Source organism: Diadema antillarum, unplaced genomic scaffold (assembly GCF_040938485.1).
Source record: "Diadema antillarum isolate AM-2024a unplaced genomic scaffold, OU_Dant_1.0 seq00001296_RagTag, whole genome shotgun sequence".
In the NCBI taxonomy this organism is placed as follows: Eukaryota; Metazoa; Echinodermata; class Echinoidea; order Diadematoida; family Diadematidae; genus Diadema; species Diadema antillarum.
In genome coordinates, this window is record NW_027272075.1 from 843,904 (window position 1) to 866,563 (window position 22,660).

At 38.2% G+C, this 22,660-nt stretch overlaps 1 protein-coding gene and 1 pseudogene across 1 annotated transcript; one reads left to right on the forward strand and one right to left on the reverse strand.

Moving 5' to 3' along the window:
- Window positions 1–22,660, reverse strand: part of LOC139708054 (A disintegrin and metalloproteinase with thrombospondin motifs 7-like) — a 195,718-nt pseudogene that overhangs the window by 142,753 nt on the left and 30,305 nt on the right.
- Window positions 2,459–4,497, forward strand: LOC139708060 (uncharacterized). Its single transcript, XM_071620043.1, has 2 exons — window positions 2,459–3,087; window positions 3,974–4,497. The coding sequence occupies exons 1-2, from the start codon at window positions 2,640–2,642 to the stop codon at window positions 4,495–4,497; spliced, it is 972 nt and encodes a 323-aa protein (XP_071476144.1). The 5' UTR covers window positions 2,459–2,639.

Sequence of the window (22,660 nt, forward strand, 5' to 3'; positions counted from 1 at the left end):
TAATATAAGGGGCAAATCCATCGTTCGTGAGGTGTGGAGCACTGTGTCTGTTGTTGTCTTTTATTAGGAAGGTGAGGGTAGAGCCTTTACAAGCTATGAGATGTGTGGAGCGCTCAAGCTTTTGTTGTTGTTATCTTTTATTTGGAAGGTGAGGGCGGGTTCCTTGCAAGCGCTGTAACTATGAGATGTGAAGCACTACGTTTGTTCTTGTTTGTTTGTTTGTTTGTTTGTTTGTTTGTTTGTTGTTTCTTTGAAGGTGAGGGTGGATGGAGCCTTTACAAGCTATCGGAGATGTGGAGCTCTCTTGTTGTCTTTCTTTTTAGGAAGATGAGGGAGGAGCCATTGCAGGCGCTGTGACTACGAGATGTGGAGGCTACAATTGTCGTTGTTGTTGTTGTTGTTGTTGCTGTTGTTGTTGTTGTTGTCTTTTAGAAAGGGTGACCATCGTATAGAGCTTTATGCATGAATATATGTGCTGTAATAATGACCAGTTTCTTTTCGTGAAAATGCAACGCAACATTCCACGAAGTTGTTGCCTGGAGCCTCGTACGAAGTGTCGTGCAGCAAAGTGATCTTTATTATCGCTAGTTCATATTGTATCAATGAGTAGGATACATTGCATACGTAAAACATTGAAGTTTATGAGGGCATAACGGATCATGATGTAACCTTTTAAGATAACAAAATACTCATACGTTGTAAATGACTAGAATCTATCTCGTTCGATTGGGCCTATATACACGAAGACAGAAAGAAAAGAAAAATAAAAGCATCAACATATTCATACGTACGTGATATACATGTATGTATAGCTATTCAAATTACAAACCAAATATCTATACAAACGTACCCAGTCTTGCTCATGATACGATTTGGTTGATTAAGCAAAAATTAGATACAGCAGGGAGGTGAGACACTCACCTCCCTGGATACAGTTTAGTCTTTGAGCAACTCAAAACGAAACCGTCATCAAGCATCACTTGAATCGTAGACTATTTCGACAATATTTCGTATATATGCTGTTGAATATGAATACGTACTTTATCCAGTATTTCCCTAATGATTATGCGTGACAGTCACATAACTAAATTGAACACCATACGTGAACTAGACTACCAGATATATTTTTTAATGATGCGTGTGCTGATCAACATTTTGATTGTGCAAGCTTGCAATGCGCAAACATGGAGGCAGAGGTTTGAAAGTGTCTGCACATAACGCAGTGGTATCTTTGTACAGTGACCAGAAAGGTCAATGGTATTACGTAACCCGTAGGAAATGACTTCCCTCCATGAAGTGGGGCGGTGAATTCAAACTTCCTTTACTCCAGTTGAGGTTCATTCGGCCTTGGTGGTTGTGGAGCATATCGCTTGCATTCATACCCACAGATATTCAGAGTGACCAATTTTTACAGAGACAAATTTTATTGAGTTTTCCTCTGAACTTGAATAAGAGAAAATACCGAGCTTAGGGAAATTTCTTCATTGCGTCGTACCACGCTAAATTAGTAGTGAAGATAAAAGTGCATGGCCGTTATTTTCACTTTGGAGTAGATTAAAACATTATATAACATAATACTGGATTGATCGCTCTCATCGTGTTTCCCGCTAAAACACTGAATTGGCGCATTTTTTTTTCCTGCGATAGTTGCTTACTGATGATGTCGATGGATGTTTGCAGTTTTGTTGACGTGGTATGCTGCTTCTAAGCAAAGAAGTACAAATCGAACGAACAATCAAAGAGCAAACAAATAGATAAACAATAACAACAGAGAAGATTAAGATACGATAGCCAATTATCTAAGTTTTATACATCGAAACATCAGTGAGTATGATCTTGTAGTGAATCAGACTGAATTGAATGTGCATTTTGCTCATTCGTTCATTTTTAATGCGTTACGCAATTTTAGTCGCTACATTATGTGTGTTAAAAGGTGTTAGAGATTATTTTTCTTTGCGTTGTTGGTTTTTTCCCCGCAATAAGTCAAACAAGTTTAAAGTTTGTTATCGTTTGTTTGTTTACGCATCAACATACTTGTCCTAACTCGATCTGCGTGTAAAAGTACATGTCATGTGTCGCTATACATGTTTGGTGAAACTGTTTTCTCCATTTTGTGGTTACGTATATTTGCTGAATAAAGATTTTCTTCGTATTTGCTGCATACACTTTTTTTTTCCAGATTCCTACCAAGAATACGATAGATTTTTTTTTCTCGTAATATGATTCCAGTAGGCCTACTCACGCCATTCAACAACACTCACATATCACAATTTTATGCCGACAAGCAACAATACCATTGAAAAAGCCTGTGCGTTGTCTGGGGCCATGTATAACAGTGTATACTAGCTGATGGCATGGGAGCAGTGGAAGTGTATAATTTCCTGTCTGAACACGTCAGCAGTGAAATCATCCAAGCGTGTGATGGTATTACGTAATATTCAGGAAATACCCTACATCAAGGGAGTGGAGTGGGAGATTTAAACACACGCTGTTACCCAACCAGTTCATTTTACCTTGGGCATTCGTGGAGCAAAGACTTCTGAAAGCTGAGGGTAGTAACCTTATTAACATGCACGCTGTACATATATTCGGATTCTAAAGTTATCTCTGACGAGCTCATTTTGTGATTCAAAATCATAATGGAGAACAACCCTTTTCCATTCAGTTGTGAATTTTGTAGCGCGGAGTTTACGGTGAAAAGGAATTTGACGCGTCATCATCGCATGTTCCATCATGGGCAGAGAGTTTTGCACGTTTGTGATACTTGTGGAAAAGCCTTTAGTCGACTTGATAGTCTAAAACGTCACATGAAAACACATCAGGATTCCAGCACTGAGTTAAAACCCGATCAGGACAACCAGCGACCAACTTGCTCACAATGCAAAGCACAGTTCCTAGAACAGAAGCACCTTGAGAAACACATGAAATTGCATCTCCCAAAGGAAACCTATCTCTGTCACACCTGTGGACAAATATATCACCATCGTGCAAAATTTATGAAACACATCAATTCGCACCGTAAACCGATTCCTCACAAGTCATCGAAAAAGCGTGTTGCCGATCAGCCATTGTCAAATCATGCAAAAGGTAAGTAAGGAAATAATCAAATTTCTTTTGGGATAGTATGAAACCGGGCCCGAAGCTTGATATGAATGTTGAAGATGTTTAACTATATTTTGTATTCATGAACCTAAATTAGGGCTTTACAGTTAGTTATTTGCCATTTGCAAGTAAATTCAGTCAAGTTGTTACAAGGAAAAAAAAAAGAAGCTAATATACTGTTCATAAGGCATTTTGCAGCGATTAATTAATACCAATGTTACACAGACACACACACACACACAATAAAAAATGAAAATACTACATGCAAGTGAGATATGCTTGATTAAAATAAGGCTAAGATACATGCATAATACCAACTGAAGCATCCTACATGGTTAGGTTTTGGCTTTTGTTTTGTTAGTTTTGACAAGTAACCTCGGAAAGGGCGAATTTTGTCAAACTTAGTCCGGAACAGCTATTCAATCCCGTTGAGATGTTTCTATTTGTGATGTTGCAATTATAGGTTTTAAGAGTTAAGAGGTTTTTATGATTTCGTGTCATTCGTCCTCTAAAAAAAATACTTTGACACCGCTGAGCTTGATAGACTCAATTCAATTTTCAGATCCTTCATTTACACACACATACCCACACACATACCCACACACACATACACACACAAAAGCAGAATGTTTTTTGCAGTTTCCTGAATACTCTCCTGATTTTACTTGCGAAGCATATTTTGACCTATATACGTTCTAATACACTGATTTAATGTAAGATCATACCTCTCGTAAATCGAGTGCTGGTTGATCTCCTCATTTCCCCCACGTGTCAAGAAACATAGATTTTATGCCTCGATCGAGACAAACGATTTCATCATAATCCACACTGTGCTTCTAGCCTGTATTATGTATTCTATATTTTGTCGTAGGACGTCGTCAACAACCCAACTTGATGCCAATGATTAACCTTCCTCCATACATCGACCCTGAAAGCTGCGCTGCCCAAGTGTACAGGGAACATTGGCTTGACATTCGAGACAGACAGTCGTTTGGCAGAGTTCATCGCTTTTACAACTTTCATCTTCCAAACCTTAACAACGAAATTCTTCGAGAAAAAGCGCAAAAAGTGTTTGAACAGCAGTCTTCAGTTTTCAAGATTAATGCGTCTTACGGTTTTGTACTCTGTAACAATGAAACTAACGAGTGTCGGTATTTCTACGCCAGTAGAAACACTAAAGTACTCAACGAACCTGCCCTCGTTACTGACAAATCGTCATTTCAAGAGTTTCTGGATACATTTCTGAAAGAAGATGTTCTGGAATATGCTCGAACACTTCGCCCAAATTCCAAATGGGTGGTTCAGCATATCACAAAATGTTACATTTTTTGTGTTTTGTATCACAGATCATCCCATTGGCCAAGGGATAGATCTCCCAGATTATGTACAAAATAACAGAGCTATTGTATCTCTAGTAAAGAGCCATAAAAACAGTCAGATGTATACCGATAATTTATGTCTTTTTAGATGTTTAGCTCTCTTTCAGGGGGAAAAGTCTGACGGTCTTGAAACCAAGGCCAAAAAAATTGCTGAAACAGTATACAGGCCTACCTCATGTTTCCACCTCAGAGTTTTCAGGCGTTAGACTCGGTCATTTGAGTAAAGTGGAAGAGTTCTTCAAGATCAATATTATGGTGTATGAGTTACAACCAGTAAAATGTAGTGATGATGAAGGTGTGACAGAATGTGAAAAGAAACTGGCAGACAATGATAATGTAACAGTAGCCGCTAAACTCGTCCGACGGGGACTGGACAAATTTCCAGATACTATGTATGTAAATCTATACGAAAATCATTTCAGCTTCATCACAGATATTGAACAATATTGCCAAAACTTCCAATGCCGCACATGCGGCAAACTTTGGAAAACTGGGAAATCACTCCATCGACACGAAAAAATATGTACTTCTACAGCCACTAAGCATATTTTCCCTAAGGGAAGAGCTACATTTCACAACCCCTTGACAATATGGGAAGAGTTGGCTGATGAAGGGATTCTGGTTGAAGAAGAGCGCAGATACTTTCCTTATTTTGCTACCTTCGACATGGAGTCCTATCTAGAAAAGATAGAAAACAACGACATGAATGATACCCCCACTGACAAATTAGAGTATATCTCTAGACATATTCCGATGAGTGTAAGCGTTAACTCAAATGTTCCCGGATACACAGAACCATTTTGTCAAGTGTCCGATGGAGACTCACAAAAACTAATCGATGACACTGTGATATATATGTTAGAAATCAGTCGTCGTTCTTATTCTTTGCTTCAGTCTTTCTACAAGGACGTCACAGAAAGATTAGATCTAAAAATACAAGAATTTGAAACCTCGCAAAAGAAAAACAAAGAAAAACCTAAGAAAGCAACCCATCTCATGAGACTAAAGCAACGATTTGTCAATCACATCGAAGAACTGCCTGTGGTTGGGTTTAATTCGGGGAGGTATGACATTAACGCAATTAAACAATTTCTCTATCCTTCGCTTTTGAAGTATGATTCGGTCGACTTTATCATAAAGCGAAACCATAATCACATGGCTCTGAAGTCGCAACATCTCCAGTTCTTAGATATTTCAAATTTTCTTGCCCCTGGATTTTCGTACGCAGCATTTCTAAAGGCGTATGACTGCGAACAGGGGAAAGGTTACTTTCCTCATGGCTGGGTAGATTGCCTCGATAAACTAAATGAATCTGAACTTCCCCCTATTGAAGCTTTCAGGGATAATCTCAAGCATACCTCCTTTTCAAGAGAGCAGTATGAATACTGTCAGCGCATCTGGAAAGAAAATAACATGTCTTGTCTGAGAGATTATTTGATATGGTACAATAATCTCGATGTAACACCTTTCATTGAAGCTGTGGAGAAGATGCGTGAGTTCTATATGAATCTCAAAATCGATCTGTTCAAAGACGGTATTTCAGTTCCTGGACTTACCATGAAGTATCTGATGAAATGTAGCCCAGATGCACACTTTAGCTTGATCTCGGAGAAAGATAAGGATCTCTATTACACATTTCGTGATAATTTGGTGGGAGGTCCGTCTATCATTTTTCATAGGTATCATGAGCGTAATGTAACAAAAATTCGTGGGGGTAAGCCATGTAAAAAGATAGTTGGTTTTGATGCAAATGCGTTGTATCTACACGCAATTATGCAAAGAATGCCAACAGGCCACTATGTAAGACGACGGATCGAGAATGACTTTAAGCCAGAAAATAGGCATCCGATCTCCCAAGAGTGGTTAGAATATGAAAGTTTTTGTCGACAAATTCCCATTCGACATGCCGGTAACCATTCTGAAAAGAAAATCGGACATCTCCAGCTTCCCGTGGATGGTTTTTGTGCCGAAACCAAACAAGTATTTGAATTTCATGGATGCTACTTCCATGGGCATTCTTGTCATCTCAATAAAGGTCGTACAAGGAACACTAAACTGGGAAAAACTATGGAGGAACTGTTGGAAAAAACTGAGGAAAAACAGCGGTACGTACAAAGTCTGGGTTACGAGTACATTTCCATTTGGGAATGTGAGTATAAAGAAATGCGCAAAACTGATCCCAAACTAAGCGCTTTTCTCACGGAAAGGTTTCCTCCTCCTAAATACCGTCATGGGTTGACCCAAGAGAATCTTCTCTCTGCTATTCAACATGGTGCTCTCTTTGGGTTCGTTCAGTGTGATATCCATGTGCCTGATCATCTCAAAGAACACTTTTCAGAAATGTGCCCAATTTTTAAGAATGTAGACATATCTAGAGAAGATATCGGGGACGTGATGGGATCCTACGCCAAGGAACATGACATCATGAACACTCCTAGGCGTAGCTTAATTGGTAGTATGTTTGGTCAAAACATTCTACTGTACACACCTCTACTCCAATGGTATCTTCGCCATGGGTTGGTCGTATCCAAGATACACCAGTTTGTGGAGTACAAGCCCGTTGCCTGTTTCAAACACTTTGGCGAAAGCGTGTCAAATGCTAGACGTAGGGGTGATATTGATCCCTCTAAAAGCATTATAGCTGACACCATGAAACTCATCGGCAACTCGTCTTATGGTAAAACAATAACAAATAAGGAAAGACATCGAAACGTCAATGTTTGCGATGGGAAGAAAGCCGAGAAACATGTTAACGACACATTTTTCCGGGACTTGAACCCCATCTCAGACAATTGTTACGAGGTTGATATGGCGAAGAGAAAGATTAACATGGACCTTCCTGTTCAAATCGGTCATGCCGTCTACCAATTAGCGAAACTACGTATGCTTCAGTTTTATTACGATTTTCTCTTGGAATACGTGGATTTGTCAGACTTTCAAATGTGCGAAATGGATACTGACTCCGCTTATATCGCCATTTCGTCTGAGTCGTTCGATAACATAATCAAACCCAATATTAGACACAAGTATGAAAACAACAAGGCAAACTGGTTCCCTCGAAACGATACCCCCGAGAACGCTCGATATGACAAGAGGACACCTGGGTTATTCAAAGTAGAGTGGGAGGGGGATGGGATAATAGCACTTTGCAGTAAAACATATTACTGTTTTGGTCCTACTGACAAATTCAGTTGTAAAGGGGTCAACAAGAAGCAAAATGACATTACGAAAGACACGTACCTGCAGGTACTCCGTTCAAAGGTTGCTGGTAGTGGCGTCAACAAGGGATTTCGCGTGGTCCAAAACGGAATTTCCACTTATTCACAAATTAAGAATGCCTTTACCTACTTCTATCCAAAGAGAAAGGTGTTGGAAGACAACGTTTCAACTACCTATTTAGACATTTAACGATAAAGTGAAGGTGTTGTCATTAGATCATTCTCTCTATACATGTACATTTTGTTATCTTTGTTTGCTTGTTTTGATATTGGCTAGCTAGTGTCACTGCACGCTCTTAATAATGAAAGGAACTGTATCATACAGTAACGTCACATCTCAGTGTCATCGGTTAGTCGTTGATAACCTACGCTTATGTGAAATGCTTTTGACATTCCTTTTTTTTCTCTCTCTCTCTGAGTGATGATTACATTGAATGTTTCATTTTATAAGTGTATTTGTCATGTACTGCGTATTTTTGACTCACGTACACGTAGTATGGCAAATCATTAAAACCGATGGTTATACCATCAATCAACCCAGACCTTATGTCAAAACTGACTTCCTAAATGGTACATTACAGAAAACTATTCTATGACATAAAACTGATTAAAACATGGCCCCATCTATGAATTCTGCAGTGTAAAGATATGTTTTGTCGTCATTTATCGTGTGATTATTAACGCAGGTGCTGATGTACTGTTGTATAAGTCTCATTTATGTCTTTGATAGAGTGAAGTGTATTACATGTATTAGTTTTTTCTTCGAAACGCAGGTTACAACATGTACATATAAAGATACGGGGCAGAATTGTTGTAAATACAGGTGTTGTGAAAAGATGTATTACTCGCACCAAGAGTCAATGGACACACATGTTTTCTTTAGTATAATCATCATAATATACAAGTATACAAGCTAACACAATTAATGTACATCAAGAATAAGAAAAAAAAAACTTGTTCACAGTCTTTTCTATGTTTCGACCACTTCATATTGTATGTAGTTGTTTTCCATAACTTACGCTCGTATTGTTTAGTGATCGTATTCTATTTAAAAAAAAAAATAAGAGTAGAGTGTTAACTCTATTAGTCTAACAATTGTCAATTTGTCATTGGTGTTTTGATTTTATAAACTGTATTGTTATCACTACAGGAATTTACACTGTCATTTTGTTCTTGTAAGAAAATAACCGATGCGTTTGTATTTTCATAACTTTTGTAGCCGTAAGTCAATGATCAACGATAATGCATAATATCATAAATCAAAACGCCAAAGCAATGTTTGAATAACAAAGGCTTAAGTTTGGTCTTGCATATACAGGTGGTTGCATCGACTGTTGATACGAATTTACAGTCACTTATTTTTATTACCGTAAATTAGCAGAAAAGGCTTTTACAACATTCACAGTCTATATATTTGTAAAATGTTTATATTCTTATATGTGACATACATCAGGCTATGCGTGGAGATAACGTTCCTTCAGGCAAAGCACTGGAAATGCAAATGGCAAAGTATCTCATCAGACGAAAAGATGTAAATACATTCAACATTCTACAAGGAAACCTATCAATGTATTTCGTGTAAAAGTGTTTTCAATCGTATTCATTCTCAAAACGGTTGACTTTTAATTCAGTTGTTAATTGTTGTTGGTGAAAATGTACTGCATTGTTTTTTTTGGCACAATATTTTTTTTTTCTATGCTAAGAAATGATAACGTGTTCGTTTCTATTTTCAATATTTTGTGCAGTTGTCAGACAGAATTTTTGAAAACGAGTAATCACCTAGTGTACATATGCATGAAAATGTCGATCAAAACACAAACGCAAAGTATCCCATATGGGATAGTGTAACAGAAGTATGATATCGGTTGTTGTATCGATTGCGCATGCAAGTTTCTAGTAACTAATTCTTATTAGCTGTACATACAAATAAGTTCATGCGTAGTCTTTAAATCACTAAAGTCTGAAAACATATTAATTGTTAATATACGTGATCTGTAAAAAAAAAAGAAAAAAAAAAAGGTTGTTCTGTGTATGAAATTTTAATCGATGTTTCCGCATTACAAGAAACCCATGTATTTTGCAAAGTGATGTACCCTAATAAAAAAAAAAGAATTGTATCTATCTATAAAATACCAAAATGTTGCGGTCTTTCCCTCAATCTGATTCTTCCTGAAACCAACGATCTGTTTGATGCATCCTGCTTGTGTGAGTGTTGTTGAATGGCGTGAGTAGGCATACTGGAATCTTATTTCGAAAAAAAAAAAAATCTATACGTATTTTTGGTAGAAATTTACAACAAAAAAAAAAAGTGCATGCAGCAAATACGAAGAAAATCTTTATTCATCAAATATACACGACAAAATGGAGAAAACAGTTTCACCAAACATGTATAGCGACACATGACATGTACTTTTACACGCAGATCGAGTTAGGACAAGTATGTTGATGCGTAAACAAACAAACAAACGATAACAAACTTTAAACTTGTTTGACTTATTGCGGGGAAAAAACCAACAACGCAAAGAAAAATAATCTCTAACACCTTTTAACACACATAATGTAGCGACTAAAATTGCGTAACGCATTAAAAATGAACGAATGAGCAAAATGCACATTCAATTCAGTCTGATTCACTACAAGATCATACTCACTGATGTTTCGATGTATAAAACTTAGATAATTGGCTATCGTATCTTAATCTTCTCTGTTGTTATTGTTTATCTATTTGTTTGCTCTTTGATTGTTCGTTCGATTTGTACTTCTTTGCTTAGAAGCAGCATACCACGTCAACAAAACTGCAAACATCCATCGACATCATCAGTAAGCAACTATCGCAGGAAAAAAAAATGCGCCAATTCAGTGTTTTAGCGGGAAACACGATGAGAGCGATCAATCCAGTATTATGTTATATAATGTTTTAATCTACTCCAAAGTGAAAATAACGGCCATGCACTTTTATCTTCACTACTAATTTAGCGTGGTACGACGCAATGGAGAAATTTCCCTAAGCTCGGTATTTTCTCTTATTCAAGTTCAGAGGAAAACTCAATAAAATTTGTCTCTGTAAAAATTGGTCACTCTGAATATCTGTGGGTATGAATGCAAGCGATATGCTCCACAACCACCAAGGCCGAATGAACCTCAACTGGAGTAAAGGAAGTTTGAATTCACCGCCCCACTTCATGGAGGGAAGTCATTTCCTACGGGTTACGTAATACCATTGACCTTTCTGGTCACTGTACAAAGATACCACTGCGTTATGTGCAGACACTTTCAAACCTCTGCCTCCATGTTTGCGCATTGCAAGCTTGCACAATCAAAATGTTGATCAGCACACGCATCATTAAAAAATATATATACTGGTAGTCTAGTTCACGTATGGTGTTCAATTTAGTTATGTGACTGTCACGCATAATCATTAGGGAAATACTGGATAAAGTACGTATTCATATTCAACAGCATATATACGAAATATTGTCGAAATAGTCTACGATTCAAGTGATGCTTGATGACGGTTTCGTTTTGAGTTGCTCAAAGACTAAACTGTATCCAGGGAGGTGAGTGTCTCACCTCCCTGCTGTATCTAATTTTTGTTTAATCAACCAAATCGTATCATGAGCAAGACTGGGTACGTTTGTATAGATATTTGGTTTGTAATTTGAATAGCTATACATACATGTATATCACGTACGTATGAATATGTTGATGCTTTTATTTTTCTTTTCTTTCTGTCTTCGTGTATATAGGCCCAATCGAACGAGATAGATTCTAGTCATTTACAACGTATGAGTATTTTGTTATCTTAAAAGGTTACATCATGATCCGTTATGCCCTCATAAACTTCAATGTTTTACGTATGCAATGTATCCTACTCATTGATACAATATGAACTAGCGATAATAAAGATCACTTTGCTGCACGACACTTCGTACGAGGCTCCAGGCAACAACTTCGTGGAATGTTGCGTTGCATTTTCACGAAAAGAAACTGGTCATTATTACAGCACATATATTCATGCATAAAGCTCTATACGATGGTCACCCTTTCTAAAAGACAACAACAACAACAACAGCAACAACAACAACAACAACAACGACAATTGTAGCCTCCACATCTCGTAGTCACAGCGCCTGCAATGGCTCCTCCCTCATCTTCCTAAAAAGAAAGACAACAAGAGAGCTCCACATCTCCGATAGCTTGTAAAGGCTCCATCCACCCTCACCTTCAAAGAAACAACAAACAAACAAACAAACAAACAAACAAACAAACAAGAACAAACGTAGTGCTTCACATCTCATAGTTACAGCGCTTGCAAGGAACCCGCCCTCACCTTCCAAATAAAAGATAACAACAACAAAAGCTTGAGCGCTCCACACATCTCATAGCTTGTAAAGGCTCTACCCTCACCTTCCTAATAAAAGACAACAACAGACACAGTGCTCCACACCTCACGAACGATGGATTTGCCCCTTATATTAAGCTAATTTGCATATTCACTGATAACTAGTCATCGACAATACTATGGCCTCATACAAGGTACATCGGGTTCCAGGGCTTGACCCCCCCCCCCACCCTTCCTCTAAGAAACGAAATAAATGTAAGGCTCCACATGTCACAGTTACAGCGCTAAATGCTCCACGCTCAAAAACAAGCAAACAAACAAGCGAATAAACAAAAGGCAAGTGTAGCGTTCTACATCGTTCTGATAGTCACACCACTTGTAAAGGCTCCACGAACCATGGATTGATGTTCATGGAAAGCTAATTTGCATATTCACTGATAAATCATCGGCAATATTTTGGCCTCATACATATGTATCAAGCCCAACAGCTAGAACTCTTACCTTTCCTCTAAGAAACGAAAATAAATGTAACGCTCCACATTAATAGTCACAGCGCTATATAAGGTTCTACGCTTACCCTCCTAAAACAAGGAAACATACAAACAAAGAAAAAAAAAAAGCAAGTGTAGCGCGCCAAACCTGATAGTCATACCGCTTGTAAAGGCTCCACGAACGATGGATTGGTGTTCATGGAAAGCTAATTATTTTGCATATTCACAGCTAATTATTTTGCATATTCACTGATAAAACGTCGGTCATACTCTGGCCTCATGCGGAGTATGCATCAGGCTCCACAGCTAGAACTCTCACCTTTTCTCGAAGAAACAAAATAAATACAACGCCTCACAACAGTCACAACGCAAAAGGCTCCACGCTCACTTCCCTTTAAAAAAAAAAGTCAACAACAAGCTAATTTGCATATTCGCTGATAAATCATCGGCAATACTATATAGATTTCTCACCTTTCCTCTAAGAAACGAAATAAATGTAACGCTCCACATTATAGTCACAGGGCTAAAGGCTCCACGCTTACCTTCCTAAACCAATCAAGCATTAAAAAAAAAAAAAAGTGAGTGTAGCGCTCCACATCTGATAGTCACCGCGCTTGTAAAGGCTCCACGAACAAAGGATTTGCGTTTATGGAAAGCTAATTTGCATATTCACAGATAAATCATCGGTGATATCACGGCCTCATGCATATGCATCAGGCTCCAGAGGTAGAACTCTCACCCTTCCTCTAATGCTCCACATGTCATAGTCACAACACCAAGGCTCCACGCTCACTTTCCTTAAGAAAAGTCAACAACAACAACAGCAAAGGTAGTGCTCCACATCTCATGGTCGCATCGCTAGCCGAGGCGCCACACAACCAACATTCACGTTCATTGTACGCTGATTTGCATATTTACAAAAAAAAAAAAAAAAACATCATTAGAGATACTTAAACTCATGCATACTCATAAGGCTCCACATAGTGTACTCGCCTTTCCTCAACACACGAATGTCATATCGCTTGCCACACGCAAGGCTCCACTCTACGATAGATTCACATCTGACAGTGGCACGCTGATTTACATAGTCGAGAAGTAATCAACATAATTAACATTAATATTAACGAACAAAAATAATCTGCTGAAAATATCATATCAAAATACCCGTGCGTATCAACAACACAGTGCGTCTGACGGCTAAAAACATCAAGCTTTCATAATCTTGTCGGAAGGATGCATTCATTCCCCCCTTATTAACGCTATCTAATCCTACCAGGAAATAATGGCATCATACATATTCATGTAGATGCCATCTCATGCATATTCATTATATGACCTCATCTCATGCATATGCAAATCATGGTGGAGCATCCTTGCTCCACCTGCTCCACCGGGGTATGAAAGGGTACGTATATATACTACTTGAATTGGTCATCGTAAAAGTAGCGCGGCTCTGCTATAGTTACTGAACGCAATTTTTCATGCTTGGCGCGGGCTAGCTCCGACCAGGAGCGGGCCAAAAATTCATGAGTTACTGAAAGCGGTATGAAATCTCGTCAGAAATTAATTGTACAACGCAATGATTTATTCGACAACCTGCCCCGTGACAAGAATCAGTCCACATAAAGTCATTATATTTTGATAGAATGATAGAAGATTATAATTTATAGAATGATATTTCCTCTTTCATTTCATACCTCTTCCATTTAGTCTCACGTTTATGACGTTGGTCTCGTGTACCCCTAAAGAAAAGTAAAAAAATATGGAGATTCTATGTTTTATAATTTCCTTTTTAAGTATATTTATATGTCATAACCTTTCAAGTGGTCGAATTTCATCAAAAGTACGTCTCTTCAGCTTTTTATCGATGTATAAATAATGTACATTGCTAATGCCGTACAGGGGCTGTAAAATGTGGTCTCCAAGCTCATTACGTACTCGTAATGTCCGCGAGGTTCATGCATACGTGTGCGATAAATGCGAAGGTTTTCTAGGGAGTTGCTGTCTGACTGTACACACAGCAGAAAAGTAATTCCCCCAATCAAAATAATGTCACTTTTTAACAGAAACAAAAAGTGGTGATGTTATTTTACCATCTATTGTGCCACCCCCCCCCCCCACCTTAATCAATATCAAGAGTACAGTTTTGCTTTTCTTGATCCGTCTTTAAAGAGTGCATGCTTGTTTAACGAAGTCACAGTTACACCTTCTTATGCTCATTCGACATGGGCTGTTAGATGTTGGTTGCATTATCTGATTACAATCCTGAACAAAATGGATTTTGCAGTTAATGAGAGTTGACCATAGCCAGTTCCTCTAAAATTGTGCTCAACCAATCACAAAAAATAAAACATGAAAAGTGTCACAATAGATGTGGAGGGGTCAACGAAAACGATAATCATTATGTACACACAAGAAACAGAATACTTTATACCCTCCCCCCCCCCATAAAAAAGAATATATATATATATATATATATATATATATATATATACATATACATATATATATATATATATATATATATATATATATAATATTAAAGTAACCATCTGCCTTTGATGTGTGCACGTTTCAGGAAATCATTCTCATTCGTATACTGACGTTATTCAATACATACAGATATACAATTGCCATTTTATTTTTGCTCTTTTTTTTCGCTAAAAAAAGTTACTTCATTTTGATTACGGTGAATTATTCCTGTTTTGTGTGTCTGTACAATGTTAATAACAATGTACAATATAACTTTCATTTCATGAAATTATATGTACCTTATGAATAATGCTAATGAAATGCCCACACAATCATACAATTTACCGTTTGGAAATAATAACCTAAAGATGCAGGCTACCACCTCACGCAATGCAATATATATATAATCCGCGAGTAAAATAAGGACAAATGTGCAAAAAATAAGCGGAAGAGACGTGAAAAAGTCGATTCAGAGTAACACAATTAGATAAGATTTGCTGCGTTTTGATACGATCCCAGACGATCTGATGCAATGATTACGTTCAAAAAATTAGAACATTTTTGAACAGTCCAAAAAAATTCTACGATTAACGCGATTGCCCCGATTGACCTAAAGATCTAATACAATCTGAAACCACCTGATAAGATCACTACAATTGCTCCACGATTAAGACTACGATTTCAATTGTGGCGCCAATCGTGATAGTGGGAACGCCGCTTGAGATACGGACTCCTTTAGCAACCAATGCGTGGTCGAACAACCGAGTTTGGATAAAATTTGCCATTTTTGATCGACTGCTGCTGCCAAGTTAGTTGGGGTATATAGCTTATTTTCTGTAATTTTTTTTTTTGTCTTAATAAGCATAATAATATGTTATATTGAGTTATTTTGTGTGTGTGTGCATGTTTTGAAGCTGATAGTTTCAAAATTCGATAAGACAAAACGATTTGTGATGCATATCTTTTTAGTACTAATTACAAAGTGTTATCACACAAAATACCATTAAGTTTTTGCTCCCCATCTCTGAGTTATTACAACTTGCAACATTCTGATAACCCTACCTGTCATTTTACATCGATTTTCGGGTGTTATTTTTGAACCACCGTTTTCGAATGCATAAACCAGGTATTAAACATTTCGGTTAAAAAGTTTTTAGGTACTCGCTAAAAAAAAAAAATGAGCGAAATATTCACTCTTGAAGGAGTGAATACAAAAAAGAGTGAATTTAGAGTGAAATTGGAGTGAATTTTGAGTGAGAATGTTCATTTTCACTCGTTTAAGAGTGACGTCAGGGATCACTCCAAAATCTTCGAGTGATCCCTGAGGTCACTCCAAAATGAGTAAAAATGAACATTTTCACTCAAAATTAACTCCAATTTCACTCTAAATTCACTCTTTGTTGTATTCACTCCTTTAAGAGTGAATATATTCATTCAATTTTTTTAGAGAGTAACTCATGAAAACATAGGTAAATGTCTATCAATACACAAAAATTGTTGTCGCTCCTCGATTGGACGAGGGGTGATTTGTGACTTTGAGCTTGGTAATATTTTTCAATCAAAATTTGAGGGTCCCCTACAAGAAAAAGATGCATACTTTTTGGCCGATTTTTCGTAGGTCTCCAGAGCACCCCGTGAGAGTATTTAAATATACATAATATTGGGTTCTATGCTAATTGAATTTTTAAGTTATCAGCTTTGAAACAAGCGCCCAAAAGCATTAACTTTGACGCTTAACACCATTTTCGGTGAACTCGTGCGCAATAACGGGTACTAGTGGTCAGATCCCATCCGTCAATGCTAAGCTTGGCTGCAGCAGTCGATCAAATATGGAAAATTTTATTTAAACTCGGTCGTTCGACCATTGGTAGCTGAGGGAGGCCGTATTTTACCATTTGACCTAGGGGCGAAATACAATCGTATTTTAGAATTTCCCGTCAGATACTTGGGAGGACATTTTGTGCGAGTTTGAAGAAAACCGAAAGGGGTCGGGTTACAAGTTGTCATGGTGCATTAAATGTCACAACCATGAATTATGGAAAATCACGTTCTTCTATTGATATGGACTCTAGTTTAACAGAGAAAGCACGTGGAAGTAATTTTTTCCACCATCTTATAGTTGTGACACAATTATCTTTTGAATTTGAATTGAATTCAATTACTGAAACTGCATTGGTCTTACACTCGAGACACAGTAAACAGTTCCAGCACGTTTATTTTTATATATCACCTGACATCTATATCATAATTATAATGAATATGTATGTATATATATATATATATATATATATATATAGAGAGAGAGAGAGAGAGAGAGAGAGAGAGAGAGAGAGAGGCAGCAATGGACTCAACCAAAACATGGTGAGGCGGTGCAAGGACAGTTAAATATTATATTGCCAGCAAAGCTTAGCCCTTCTTTAGAATTTACAATGACAATAACAATATGAACAAATTGAACCTCAGTGTAAAATCATATTAAACTTAACTAATTCAAAAATGTATTAAACAAAACAATAAATACAAATCATGCAAAATTACACACTTTTTTAGCAATTTCAAATAACAAACAAACATAATATTACTAAATACAATCACAAAACGGAACTTACTCTGTTACTGGTCGGTACTGTAGAGTGCAAGTGTTGAATCGACACAGTTGAAGGACACAGTTAAAGGCATTGCTTTACAGTTCAAGACAGTACGGTGTACTCGTTTTAATCATAACTTCGATGCCATGCTTTCCAACTACTTATGGAATGCCAAGTGTGTAATGCATATCTATTGCGACACTACAATCCTCCTAACTTGCGGATTGAACTCAACTATACAGATATTTGATTTGATCTATAACATCCAAATATGAAGATAGACACTGTGTAATAAACTTTTGTCAGTTACTGAACTAAGGCATACTAACATGCAAAAACTTAATAAAAGCACAGCAATAATTATGATTTGCATAATCATTTTATGATCCTCTTATACGTGAATATTATAAAATGTGTTACATAATGATTGCCTCAGTTATAAAATGCAATCTCACAAATATCATCTGTAAATCATCCATGCATTTGGTCATGATAATAAACACTAGCATTGCGCCTAGAAGAGAGTATAAACCTATGTTGAGTTGTTGCTGTTATTGTTTTTATTGGTATAATTGGAAACCCTATCTTGTTTCTTTCTTTCTCTTGTTTGACATGCGAAACAAAGTGCTTAAAATGTAAGAAAACTATAACTGTTTTGTTTCAAGCGAACTAAACTACAAAACAAACTTTCTTTTGTCTGATTTCAACCACACAGAGAGACTTTTCTCTTTAAAACATCTAACAGCCTTCCTTTCTTGATGTGTATGCATAATGAGTGACCTTCTTTTGAACAACACACTATGAAAAACTAAACTTTTTTTTCAACATTCATGCACATGTACTTTTACATAACATGATATGATAGACAAATAACCATTTTCCATCATACAACTTTCTCTGTGACATTCATATGCGCGTATTTTCCAGCACAATATGGTAGTACACATGTACATGTATGGTGAATTTTAAGGATTACATGCGCAGATGGGAAGTGACTTTCTTCCTTATAACATTTCCTTTCACACAATACGTTGAATGTCCTCTTTTTTTGTAAGTTTATATACAAACATGAAGACACTTGTCAATTGTCTTTCTTTCTTTCTTTCTTTCTAATTCTCGAACCTGTGTAATGTGTCAATGAGGAATGAAAAAATGTATCTAAAATGACACATTGCATTTTGTTTGCTTTCTTCAAATATGAATCAACTGATAAATCCATTCTAGCATTCACTTTATGACTACTTCAATCTTTATTTTACATTTCACTGAACCAATGCTTTTTTATCACAATAATGCTTTCATCAGTACATTTGCATGCATTTGCAGAAGCTGATACAGCGTACCAAATTTTGAGGTTAAAGGGACCATACAGTACTGGTTGAGGTGGGGAGTCAGGTTTATAACATTACTAAGTGAGATAATGAAAAATCTCTTATGAAGTATGAAAGAGCATGTAATTCTAAGAAGGATTCAACGTTAATTTGATGAAAATTGGTTTTCAAATGGCTGAGATATCAAAAAAAGTAATAATAAAAGGCGACAGGCCACGCCATTTATTAGGATCTCTTTGTTTCACCTTGTTTTTGGATATCTCAGCCACTTCCAAACCGATTTTTCATCAAACAAACTTTTGATACCCCTTAGAATTGCATGCTCGTTGACATCTCATAGAGTGGTTTCTGAATATCTCGCAAAACGTTAAAAGCTAAATCCTCACCTCAACCAGAACTGTACACACCCTTTAAAGCCAATCATGCTGACCTTGAACTAATTGAGAATGTGTATCTCCTCAACAACATGGTAATGTTAATGTGAACATAATACATGTTGTGCAATGAATCAACATTGTTGAAATAGTTTTTTTCGTTCTTGTGAATTACACAGTCCGGTATAATAGTCATTCAGATATCTAGGTGGAGCACGATCACGTGGCGGATTTCTTCGTCCTACCAAAGGAGGAGTTGGGATGGGGTTTGCGATTTGTGACAATGGTGCCTCATCGTAGTCGTCTGTTTCAGCATGAATATCACACTGACCTCCCAAGACTTTGAAGCATGATGAGTGTCGCGTTATGTGGTTTGAACCTCGAGATGCAACAATTTGTGAGCCATTAATCGCTATGACCTTTAATGGTCTGGTGTCGAACGGAGTGGTGTATTTACACTTGCTTGGAAAAATCGCGATATTTCTAAAATCGCGACATTTGGGTGCAAGTTGTTAAGCAACTACACCCAAACACCCTCGAAACATCGCCAGAAAAATCGCCAGCCGGAGTGCGATTTCTTGAAACATCGCGAAGTTTGAGGCGAAGTTAGCGAGTGTAAACCCAAGCTGCAAAAATATCGCGATTTTTCACCACATGACTTTCGGTATCGGATTGCACCGGGAGTTTACGCGCGCTCCCGATACCTGTTTGGAACGTGTAGAGAGTCGGTCACTGGCCAGAGTACTAGTACAAGGTAAAGTGAACAGGTCTAAACGGCCGATCCTCGATCGGCTCGTGGTCTCTCACCTCCCTCTCCCTGATGAAACTAGTATGTGAAAATTAGTAGTAAACCTGAAGTTTTCCAACCACGTATTATCACCCCATGACGACTTAACAAAATAATGTTCTCCCAGAAATGCGTTGATTGTGGGAGTGCCCATACTGCTCTCGGTATACGATGTTTGTGAATACAGGAGTACGTAACAAGTGTCGGTTAAACAATGGCGAGTTCTTGCTGTCGCCTGATAAAATACCAGTCCTCACTTCCAAGTCCTACTTCTCACTTTCGTCATATCGGCGAAATTTCATGATCCTTTAGAATGCTGCTTTCATCAACTTTTCCATACTTAGATGAAGTTTTACACACCTACTACGTATGTGATACGTATGTGTTTTACCATAAGTAAACACTCTTGAGAAATACAAATTTATGTGTGCATTGTACTGATAGAAAGCCCTGGCTCAACGTTCCAACCAGCTGGCTGTGAACAAAATATACTGCACTAAGCACCACTGCAGTGAAAACGAACAGAATAGCACGCGCTTCCACTCAGCTACCGTGTTGAAAAGAGGTCAATTACACATGCGCACTACCGACCAAAAAATCGCGATGTTTCGTGAAGCTCAAACTTCGCATGCTTTTGCGCGAGTGTAAACGGTAGAACCAAAATATCGCGATTTTAAAAATTGCGATGTTAGTAGGTGTAAATGCGGCTGCGCTTGACCAGAACATACTTATTTTCGATTTTCTGATTCTTTGATGCTTTTCTGCGTTTGTTTTCTGCTACTCTTTCATGGACTTATGGCGATTGCGAGTTTCGCTGTCATTTTCTGCATGCAACTGAAGTTCAGGTAAGCGGGTGCGGATTGGACGCTGGAACATTACCGTCGCTGGTGGTGCCCCAGATGTGCTATGTGGAGTAGCTCTGTAGTTCCTCAGAAACGTATAGAGCTCTTGTTTCAAAGACTTATGCTCTGTGGTTGCTGTGCGAACAACTTCTTTTTCCAGTGGCCATTGTGGTGTGACTCTAAGATGTCGGAATCTTAAGTATACTGTGCAAACTGCATGAAGTATTCGCTGTTCAAAGGTGGTCTGTTGTCAGTGCGTACAACTCCTGGAATACCGAACAATGCGAATATGCGATCTCAGTGAGGAATAATCGCTTTACTCGAAGTAGATGTAAGAATCTCAACCACTGGAAATCGGCTATAATCATCGATGATGACAAGTAGCTGCTAACCGGTTGGCAGATCTGAGAAACCAATACTGACTTTTTTCAAAGCATGTGTTGGAAGTGCTGACATTTGGATTGGTTCACGCGTAGTTGAACTGCTTGTTGCTTGGCATGGAATACATTGACTGATCTTTTCTTCCACGCGTTAGTCGAAACCGGGAAACCACACTCTGATCAAGTAGTAGCACTTTTCCGTCTTTCGTTTCGCTGAGCTCATTCTTTACGTTTTTCAAACACTGCAGCTCTTGTGCGATCGAATACCAGCTATTCTCTTCGACAGCTTTTATACACGCTTGTAAGACAGCATCAGATGCGGTTGCTTCGACTATCTCAACAATGCTTATCGATTTCGGCACTGCGTTTTCGACGATGAAGTTAATGTGCTTTTCTGCGTTTGGATCAACGGTGGATGTGCTCGGTGACGGATGTCGCGACAAAAAGTCGGCAGGGTGGGTTGCACCTGGTTGGTATTCTAGCGCAAAATCATACTGCTGAAAGATGCAGCATCCATCGCTCTATTCTTGCTGATGGAGATGAATGAGACTTGTTGAACAGTGGCACTAACGGCTTATGATCTGTGATCACCGTGAACTTGCTGCCATACAAGTAGAGGTGGAGGTGTGCGATGCCCCATGTTACTGCTAAGGCTTCGCGTTCAGTCTGCGAATATCGTTTCTCCACAGCTGTAAGTGAACGGCTCGCTAGTGCTATGATTTTGTCTGCTTCGCTCACTGCTTTGTACTAGCATAGCACATAGCCCAACGGGACTAGCATCGACGACAACCGCAGTTGAAGTGTCGAACTATGCCATGTGACAGTGCTGTGCGATCGCTTGCTTAATGTCATCAAAGCGTGACGCTCATCTCATGACTACGGAACGTTCTGTCTGGTCAGATCACGTAGTAGCTCAGAAAGAGATGCAAGGTTTGGGATGAATCTCTCACAGTATGTTCCTAAGCCAAGGAAGCTGCGAACATCTTCCCGATTGCTAGGAGGTGTCGCCTCGATCAATGATTGGACTTTTGTGGGACTTGGCGAAACACCTGATGAGCTGAAGATGTGCCCAAAGAACTCAACTGAAGATTTGTTGAATTCGCATTTGTCGCGATTACATTCAGAGTTAAGTTCTTCTCAGACGCTGCATACTTCACAAGCCGTTCATTGTGTTGTTGCTGATTATTGGCATATTATACCAATACGTCATCACCGATGTTGATCACACCCTGCAGACCGGCTAGGGCTGATTGTATCAGATTTTGTAATCGTTCTGCTCCGCTATTAACTCCAAAATTCAACCGCTTATACTGAGACAACCCAACATGGGTGGAGAAGACCGTGAGATGATGCT